The sequence below is a fragment of the Heliconius melpomene genome, chromosome 6 (assembly GCF_056956725.1).
Source record: "Heliconius melpomene rosina isolate 202511_hmr_F chromosome 6, ASM5695672v1, whole genome shotgun sequence".
Lineage (NCBI taxonomy): Eukaryota > Metazoa > Arthropoda > Insecta > Lepidoptera > Nymphalidae > Heliconius > Heliconius melpomene.
The window spans coordinates 7319126-7329677 of NC_140394.1; the positions used below are offsets into that span (position 1 = coordinate 7319126).

The window sequence follows — 10552 nt, forward strand, 5'->3', positions numbered from 1 at the left end:
AAAGAAGTAAAAGTAACTAAAGGAAATTCTTAATATTAGAAAAAGTACCTAAAGTTTGCCATGCGCGCGTACTCAACATTTTTCTATATTAAATAATTATTAATTTTTGTGAACAATATTAAATAAAATTCCAGATGATTAAAATTACGATATTTTAAGTGTATAACATCGGTATAGATAACCGAACTGAGATAAATTAATTATAAGCAGCAAATCATTACATAAAAAATAATAGTAATTCGAAAATATATAAAAATTTACAAAATCATCAAAGTCATCTGCCCGTTCGCGTCGGTCATACTATACCACTCGTAGGCTAGGTCATTTGGAATCAGTGACATCTTAATTATTTATTACAATGTTATAGAGTAAATTATAATTTCCATCAAGATGAAATGCTAAAAGTGACTATTATATTCATTTATTTTCATAAGGATGAATATCAAATTATAGAAATCATCTAATTTTTGTTAATGTATACAAGTCTATATCGGCGCGAGCGAAGTATGCATTAAACAAACTCACTTTGGGTGACGTTTTCTTAAAACAACAAAGTTTGCAAGCCGTTGCTTAGCAACGCGTAGCGACGATTGTTATTAACATGGCGGAAGAAATTGCTTGTCAAATTAATTATTTTAATATATTGGTATATATCGAAAATATTACAAATATGAGAAAAAAAAAATATCCTATGTTCATCCCGGGACCCTCAAGTATCTCTATATGAGTATTTTATCACAATTAAATTAGCGGTTTGGCCCTGATTGCGTAAAAGACAGACAGACAGAGTTACTTTCGAATTTATAATAGAGGTAGGATTATATCATAGCCAACATAATAAGTCATCAAGTATGTTACAATATCTCATCAAAAACTTAACGTGAAAGGAGACTCCAGTTAAACATTAAGTAATGTGTCGTTTTTGGACACACACAATGTGTCGTTTTTGAGTAAATGTGTTCTGTGTTTTGGACTTACTTCAGCAGGCAAAGGCAAGGAAGATCTATACGGTTTCGAGTTTTGTGTTCACTGGTGATAAGATTGAAGCTCTAAATGTCACTTCACTATTTTTTAAGTACAGTCGTTAGTATATTTGCAAATTAGCGTACTTCTAGCTTGTACTGGCTAAACTGCTGTTGTTGGCCATCACTAGTAGGACATCACCAGTGATGGTCTTTACAGCGTCACAAAACGGAGAGGGGCGAGAGTAGTTCGGCCCTGAAGAAAATGTACGAATTTTAATGGACGCTTGTGAAGGCTTGGTGATAAGGCTGGCGTGCCGTGAGATAACACTGGCCTCACCGCTTCTTACGGCGGCGGCATCCATATATATATCTCTTTCGCCACTGTTAGCCTAAGTTTATGGCACGGGTTTTGTTTGTAAACCTCTTCTGTAAAATAAAGTAATATTTACTCAATAGGTACTTTAACAATAAGTTAAGTACGCGCAGCATTAAGCTGGTTAGAATTTAAGAAAATAAAGTTATATGTTATTACTAGCGGCCCTCTCGCGGTTTCACCCGCGTGAAGTATGTTATTATTAATTTCTGTCTCCATGGCTACGTCCTAGTGACGTCTATGCAAAATTTGAGACTCCTAGCATTTGTAGTAACGAAGTTTCATACAAACTTTCGACCCCAAAAACAACCCCTTAGAAGTCGAATATTGCAAATTCCCTTCTTAGCGAGCACCTACGTCCTATAAGTAACTCCTATGTAAAATTTGAGATTCCTACCACATGTAGTTTCTGAGATTTAGTGATGAGTGAGTGACCTTTCGATTTTATATATATAGATTATATTTTTTTGGTACAGTGCCATAAATATTAAATATTTAGAACTTACTTTTAAAAAAGATTAAAGTACGATATCGTAGCTTATTGAATTAGATACGGTAGTAACCCATACTGCAGTTTCACGTTACGATTATTCAGATTTTCTTTGACGTTTGTTTGAATATGACATTACCAGATGATTTTAATTAAATTTAACATATTCAAACTTATTATTTTATTGTAATTGATTGTATTTTAAGCCTTGCTATTACTAATAATATAATATGTATAATAAAAATGAAATGAAATATTGAAAACCTAGAATAAAGAAATGAACTAAACTAATATACATAAAATGTTAAAAGAAAATATGGATGAACTGGATATACAAAACTCTACAGAAAACGTCTCATTTTTAGCCGATTGTTTTGATAAATCTTTTAATTTACAAAGTTCTCTAAATTATGTTAAAGATTATATTGCAACGACGAAAAATGAACAAAATATACCTAAGGAACAAGCTTGTTTACTCAGAAAGAAAAGTTTTCTTGCACAAGAAAAACAAATTAATAAAAATATTTCAAACCTAGATGTACTTACACAGCTTAATGAGAACAAAACATACAAGAAAAATTTAAAAAACTGGGGCTTGCCACCACAAATAGCAGATAGATATAAACAAAAAGGTATTGTAGAGATGTTTGATTGGCAAGTTGATTGCCTTTCGAATCCAAAAGTTTTAATAGATTGTGAAAATCTTGTTTACTCTGCTCCTACTTCTGCTGGTAAAACACTTGTAGCTGATATATTAACTATTAAGGCTGTTCTGGAGCGCCAAAAAAAAGTTATTATAATATTGCCATTTGTATCAATAGTTAGAGAAAAAATGTTTTACTTACAAGATATTTTATCAACTTCTGGAGTCAGAGTTGAAGGGTTTATGGGTTCTCAATCTCCCCCTGGAGGATTACAATCAGTCCATATTGCAATATGTACAATAGAAAAAGCAAACAGCTTAATTAATAAACTGCTTGATGAAGGCAGTATATCTGAGCTAGGAGCAGTAATTGTAGATGAGTTGCACTTATTAGGAGATCCACACAGGGGGTACATTTTAGAACTTCTTTTAACTAAAATAAAATATATTTCTTCCAAGACTGCTGATATAAAGATACAAATAGTTGGTATGTCTGCAACATTACCTAATTTGGAAACATTAGCAAGTTGGTTACAAGCTGAATTATTTATTACAGAATTTAGACCAATACCTTTGGATGAATATTGTTTAGTAGGTAGTAAATATTATGATAAAAGTGGAAATTATAAAGGACCATTTAAGAATACAAAGTCACTGACAGAAGAGGATTATGTGCTATCACTGTGTTTAGATACAATTAAAGAGGGTTGTTCTATTTTAATATTTTGTATGACAAAGAATAGATGTGAGAATTTAGCACAGAATATTTCATCTTCATTTTTTAAAATAGGATGTACTAGTAATGATCTAGGAAAACTTTTAAGAGAACAACTAAAGCCTGAAAGTATATTGGAAGTATTAGAACAATTAAAAAACTGTCCTGTAGGACTTGATAACATATTGAAAAAATTAATTTCATTTGGTGTGGCATATCATCATGCAGGGCTTACGTTTGATGAAAGAGATATTATTGAAGGAGCATTTAAGTCAGGTGCAATAAGAGTGTTAGTTGCAACATCTACACTGAGTTCAGGAGTAAATTTGCCTGCTCGAAAAGTAATAATAAGATCTCCAGTATTTCAAAAACAGCCCATAAACATATTAACATATAAACAAATGATCGGTAGAGCTGGAAGAATGGGTAAAGATGTAAAGGGTGAAAGTATTTTAATATGTACCCCAGCCGAACAAAAGATAGGATTCGGTTTGATGATGGGAAACTTAGAACCTGTTAAAAGCTGTATTGAAAGTGAAGACAAATTTATGAGGACTACTCTTGAAATGATTGCAAGCCAAGGGTCCTGTACAAAATCAGATTTAGAGCTCTATACAAAATGCACTTTGCTCTTTACGCAACAAACTGATAAACCATTAAAAAAGTCATTACTTAATAAAACTTTAGAAGAACTTATTAATTTTGAACTAATAAGAATTCAAGGTGATGATGACCAAAATCGATATGTTGCTACATCATTAGGAAAAGCTTGCTTATCTTCGTCTATGGCGCCTAACGATGGTCTATCGCTATTTTGTGAACTACAAAAGGCGCGTCAATGCTTAGTTTTGGAAACTGACCTACATTTAATATATCTAGTAACCCCATACAGTGTTAGTAATCAGTGGAATAATATCGATTGGTTGCATTTATTAAACCTTTGGGAGTCTTTAACACCAGCAATGAAAAGAGTTGGTGACTTAGTGGGTGTACGGGAAAGCTTCATAATTCGATGTTTGAGAGGTAGTAGTAATAAAGGAAATGATAAAGAGAATAAATTGGATATTCATAAGAGGTAAGAAAAAACTGATAATATTCTTGTATGTTAAATGCTGGTAAAGTGCCCACATTAAATGTAAACCTTAATTGCTATATATTCTCACTTCAGAATTGGGCGGAAAGTGGGGAACGGAAGTTTCTAAATGGGAATGGAGTGTCTTAGCACCAGATTTCCAGGTTCCCTTTGCCTACCTTGCTGTGTACGAGATACAGCATGAAACTATCATATATTTTTTTAGATTTTATACGGCGTTAGCCTTACAAGACTTAGTAAATGAAGTATCGTTATCAGAAGTGGCGTGCAAATTTCAATGTGCGCGAGGGTTTCTACAAGGCTTGCAACAATCGTCATCAACATTTGCTGGTATGTTTTAGGTATTACTAGTGAAAGTGAATATTGTAAAATTTGCCTACACATCCTTTTATAATTAATTTTTACTAACATCACAATATATTAGCAGTTATTCAGCATATTTTTATAATTTTAGGTATGGTTACGGCGTTTTGCCATCAATTAGGATGGAGAAATATGGAACTACTTATATCACAATTTCAAGATCGTCTGCAATTCGGCATACATTCGGAACTACTAGAGCTAATGAAATTATCATCCCTTAATGGAGTACGAGCCCGTACTTTATTTGATGCTGGTTTTGAAACTATCTCCAGTATTGCATCGGCAGAAGTGAACACAGTAGAAACCTTACTTCTTAAATCTGTACCATTCCAAAGTGAAAAAGAAAGGGAAGGTGAAGATAAAATGGACGTCAGAAAAAGAAATAAAATGAAAAATATTTGGATAACAGGATGCTGTGGCCTGACTACTAAAGAAGCAGCTGAAAACCTCGTTTTAGAAGCACGAAAATATTTAACTGAAGAAATTGGCGTAGCCGAAATAAAATGGAAAGATATAAAATTAAATGAGACTTCTGTAAATCCTGTTATTGACAAAGATAAAAAAAATATATTAGTTCAAAATGGAAATCATGAGAGTGAGACAACTAACAATATAGAAAGTAATGAGGAAAATATTAATCAAAATACTCGATGCAATATAAGTTATAAAATATTTAATGAAACCAAACAAATAAAAGATATAAAAAACAATCTTTTAACACCAAATCCAGATTCATCCATCCAGATTTGTAATAAAAAAGAGGAAGTATGTCCAAATAAAGAAAGTGAAGATTTAAACAAAATACATACGGTTTCACCAATAAAACAAAAAATATGTAACGAAACAAGTTTTTATGATTGTAATAAAAATAAGGAGGTTACTATTAAGAATTTAAATGAAAATACAAACAGTGAATTCCTATTATCTCTACAAAAGGAAGATGTGGTTTGGGAATCATTAAGTTTTAATGAAGCAGGCTTCAGTAATATCACTAAATATAGGACATCTGATATATTTTTTTCCCCAAATATAAGCTTTGGCGATGCTCCAGATAATTTCGATTGTAATGACAAAAACGTTACGTCCAATACTAACATTTGTATAGACGTAAGTTTATTTTCGTCGGAAGGTGAAAATTCAAGTGTGTTTGATGATAGCCTACCTACTGACTTATTACCAAAGTCATTAATAAAACATACAAAAACAAAAGATGAAATTAAAAATGTGGAAACAAGTACAGATTATTTAGATATAAATTCTAAAACATTGCTAAATGCATTTAAGTCTTCTGTGATTGAAATCGACGACGATGAAGATATCAAATTAGTATATGACGATGAAAAAAAGAATGCAGAAGAAAATTTTAATTCAGAAAAAGACTATTATTCAAATGAAATTATGTCACAAAATGAAATAATAAATACTCAATACAATGAAGTGACAAATTATAGTTTTGTCACTCCGCTCAAAAGGCACGCGGAAAACAAATATTGGTCTTTGTCATCCAAGAAAGCAAAAAGAATGTCTCAAATTGAAATTGGTTCTCAAAAATCAGAACACATTACATTGAAATTTAAAGAATATATTACCGATTGCTATATTTTGCGTGAAGACGATATTATAAATAACTTTTCATATATAGAAAACTCAAATTTAAAACAGGCATCTATTTTATTTGAAACAAATAAAAAGAATATGAAACCTTCTGACGCAATAGGAAACAATATCTTAAAAATAATGTTCGACGTTTCAGATAACGAAGATCATCCTCTTATTCAAGGAATTGCATTTTGTTTAAAAAATGATATTTGCGTATACTTAGATTTAACTAGTTTAGGAAAGTTACAAACGATATTTAAATTATCCTTAGGCAAATTTATCAGTAATCCTTTATTAAAATTAATTATGGTATCATCAAAATCAAATTTCACCCATATTAAAAGATGGCTGGGAAGAGATATAACATCAAAATGTGTCGATATTACACTGATTGAATGGTTATTGCATACCGATGAAAAAATTTCAAATATAAACGAATTGGTAAATAAAATATCTAATAATTATTATAACAATAATTAAAACTTATAGAAATATTTATTTTATTTAGGATTTTTTTATTAAAGGCTTTAAAATATTTGGATTTGGATTTAGCAAATATACAAATTACCACTGGACATAAAATGAAAACCTATAACATGTTAAACGTTAATGAACAGGCGTGTCTTAAAGCGTGGTGTATTGAGTCCATAGCAGAAAAACAGAAAACAAATACATATCAATTTATAAGAAACTGTATAGGTAAGTGAGTTATTTTAATTTCAAAATAAACTTGAATTTGTAAATGATATTTCTTCTTTTATCTCTTACAATAAATATCACGAAAGAATCTTTCTTAAATCTTTCTTACAGATATCGAAATGCATGTATGTAAAATCCTTGGAAAATGCGAGTTTTACGGCATTGCCGTGGATAAAGATCTCGCGTCAAAACTTTTGATAGATGTAAAAAAATCTCAAGAAATTTTGCAGAAAAAGGCTTTTAAGTTATGTGGATATCATTTTAACTTTAACTCCTCCAAGGAGGTCGCTAAAGTATGTATAAGACAGAAGTAACCATATGTACCTATAGGTTTTTAGCTTTTAGCGTTAAAGCAGCTTTACTTTTTTCCCACATCTAGCAGGGTAGATAAACAGAACCTGTTCAAGACGCTATATTTTCCAGTTTTCCCCGGAATTCGAGACATACTATAACTCAAAACTGCGCTTTGTGTTTTACCATATTGGTGAAATGAAAATACTTTTTGATGGCCTCTATGATCCTACATATCCCCAGTTTCATTTTCTTTTAGCATTTTGTATGGCAGAACATTGTATGACTCCTGTCCCGACTTTACGTCTGTTCTAGAGACAACGCTTTAGATATCTGACCAGATTGGATAAAGTGAAATATTTATTAAATATAAAAAAATCTTAGAAATTTTTAACCCACAACGATCGCGTGACGATGAAATCATTTTTTTTTCTGACTTTTACAGAAAATTTTAATTTTAGGTCTTAGGATTGTACAAAGGACGTAAAATAAGCACCAAGAAAAGTGTTCTTTCCGCCCACAATAGTCCTATGGCTAGCATTGTTATATATTGGAGGAAGCTTAATTCTATTCTCACTAAAACTTTGTATCCTCTCACCGAGCAGGCTTTTGGATACAGTGTTGATAATAGGTTAGTATGATGAGAGTGAGTTGTACTAACTTGATATAGTCACCGATATTTTGAATATTATGAAAATACTGCTTTTAGTAATAAAATAAGATAATTAATTATTAATTTACTTGTTATCACAGCAATTCAAAATATTTATACATTTGCGTTCAATATTGTGAAACACTCGAACCGTAGTAACGCTAAGTTTTGCGTTGTGGATACTAATGTAGACGTACAGTACTATCGATGAGTCGTGGCTGAGGGGAAGTTAGCTGCAGATATTATGATTTTAGTATTTTTTTCCTATTTTGGATTGAATTTTAGGATGTTTTTCCTATTCCTAAAAATGTTCAATCGTTCAGAAAATTTAACTTCAAGACCGTCACGGCTAGTCGACCGTGCTGTAGACGTACGAAATTATTCACGATAATATCGGAAATGCAACCGTCGACACGCCGACTTGGGGGAGAGATGTGAATAAATAATTCCATTTCCAGGATAAGCCCGGTCTACACTATGTACACTTGCACCGGCAGAATTAGTATGCACGAGCCTAACTTACAGAACGTACCTAGGACCTTTTGTATACCGATTAAGTATTTATCCACAAAAGATTTTGAACCTTCTGACGATGTAGTAGAGTTCAATTGCCGGAATATTTTCAAACCGGCGCCGGGATACGTTTTTGTGTCTGCTGACTACTGCCAGCTAGAAATGCGAATTCTTACACACTATTCCAAAGACGCGGTGTTGAGTAAGATTATGAGAGCTAATGTGGACGTTTTCAAGTCTATCGCAGCTGCTTTGGCCGGTGTCTCTGAAGAAAATGTGAGTTTGTTATATATTTAATTTTTTATCCAAGTAAAAATATTGTTTGTGTGTGTATCAAGCCTTGTATGATATATGCTACCCTTTAATAAAACACACAATTAAAAAAAATTTTTTGTGTGCCTACAGTTATCAAAAAATTGTAACTATGCATTACATTTAAGATTTATTGTAAACATGTGTTTTTGTGCTTTTATTTTCAATAATAAAATAAAAAAGATTTCTATGTTTTGCAGATTGTAGTGTTCTATTATAAAACAGTATGTTTTGGCGAAAAATACGGATTACAGACTATAAGCAGGGATAGAAAGACGCCTAATGCATAATTAATGCGAATCTTTTTTCTTACGAAATAACATGTGTATTTTGTATTAAACATTGTATTATACTTTCTTAGGTTGATGATGATTTACGACATAAAGCCAAGCAACTCTGTTACGGTATACTTTACGGTATGGGAAATAGAACTTTAGCCCATCACCTGGACGTTAACGAAGCAGAAGCCGCTATATTTATGGACACGTTTTACAAAACTTATCCTGCTTTGAAGAGTTTTACTCAGTCTGTTGTAGAAGAATGTAGACAAAAAGGTTACGTCGAAACGTTGATGAAGCGTCGGAGATATTTACCAGATATAAATAGTAAAATACCATCGAAACGAAGTAAGTGGTGAACTTTGAATTTTTTTTCAGCTTCACGCTGTAGCCGCATCTAGCAGAGCGGGGAGAGGGAGCCTAGTGTTGACACTCCGTTCCTTACTTTTCATGCAATTTTAGAGTCACTGCCTGTTGAGTGCCGCGAGACCAGAGGGAAGAAGTGAAAATATTAAATATTTCATTCTCTCCAGTGGCCTGGCCTCCTAAACGTTGAATTTATTTTTTAAAATTTCATAAGTATTACTTTTCTGTATCTTAAACAATCCAGTGTCCTATACAGGACTTTAACTGTAAAGGGAAATATTCAGCGCAATTACTGGGAACATGGGAATTATAATATAATTAGCATATTTATGATTTGGATTAAGCAAATTTGGTGTCATATTTTTCTTGTTATTTTCAATGTACATTTTCCTTTTATTAATTTAATATGGCTGCAAAAACATACTTAATATATTGATGCTCGTATAATTGTAAATGTTTTATCTGAACACGATCCTGTAGGTTCAAAAGGGGTTACGAGGGGTAAAATTTACAAATATAGTGGTCGTTTCCGGTTGGTTTTAATAACTTTTTAAGTAATGTGTTTAAAATGGATAGAAACTAGAGAAAAAATACATTTATAAAATTGTTATTAGGTGCAGCGGAAAGGCAAGCAGTTAATACTACAATACAAGGGTCAGCGGCAGACATAGCAAAAGCCGCCATGTGCGCTATAGACAACGAAACAAAGCTAGATATAGACCAGCCACGTTTAATTTTACAAATGCATGATGAACTTATATATGAAGTCAAAGAATCTCAAAAAAATAGTTTTAGCAAAATATTAAAAGCTTTAATGCAAGAGACAGTACAGTTGAATGTGCCTTTGCCTGTTAAAGTGAAGAATGGCAGCACTTGGGGTGCGATGGAAGAAGTGAAATTATAAAATCATGATATTAGTGTTAAAATATTAATTTTTGCGCCTTAGCACTCTCGTCTGTGATATTTTTTTATAATCGCCAAATAAAAGTGTTTTGAGTAATGTATATGTACGGGTTTTCTTTTAAGCATGATTTTTTTTTCGCTTTTTACATATGTATGTTGTATAAAAAGCGAAAAAAAATTGAGAGTGAAGGAAGGAGAAAGGGACATTCAGTTAAGATTCATCATCGATCATCAAGACACTTCCGTTCCCAATTTTCCATCACATCAGGAAGTCTAATTACCATAAGGAAAGAAAAT

The 10552-nt window shown here is 32.0% G+C and overlaps 1 protein-coding gene across 2 annotated transcripts; it reads left to right on the top strand.

Annotated features, from left to right (window-relative positions):
• The first annotated feature begins 1966 nt into the window (after positions 1 to 1966).
• LOC146538288 (DNA polymerase theta-like) lies at positions 1967 to 10356 on the top strand. 2 transcript variants are annotated; one of them, XM_085186314.1, is made up of 10 exons: positions 1968 to 2460; positions 3028 to 4261; positions 4485 to 4609; positions 4734 to 6682; positions 6766 to 6940; positions 7052 to 7233; positions 7693 to 7862; positions 8342 to 8672; positions 9070 to 9334; positions 9967 to 10356. In XM_085186314.1, the coding sequence occupies exons 1-10, from the start codon at positions 2130 to 2132 to the stop codon at positions 10254 to 10256; spliced, it is 5052 nt and encodes a 1683-aa protein (XP_085042440.1). In that variant the 5' UTR covers positions 1968 to 2129; the 3' UTR covers positions 10257 to 10356. The 2 variants fall into 2 exon arrangements, with proteins under 2 accessions (XP_085042439.1, XP_085042440.1); XM_085186313.1 differs by having other exon boundaries at positions 1967 to 4261.
• Positions 10357 to 10552: the final 196 nt, after the last annotated feature.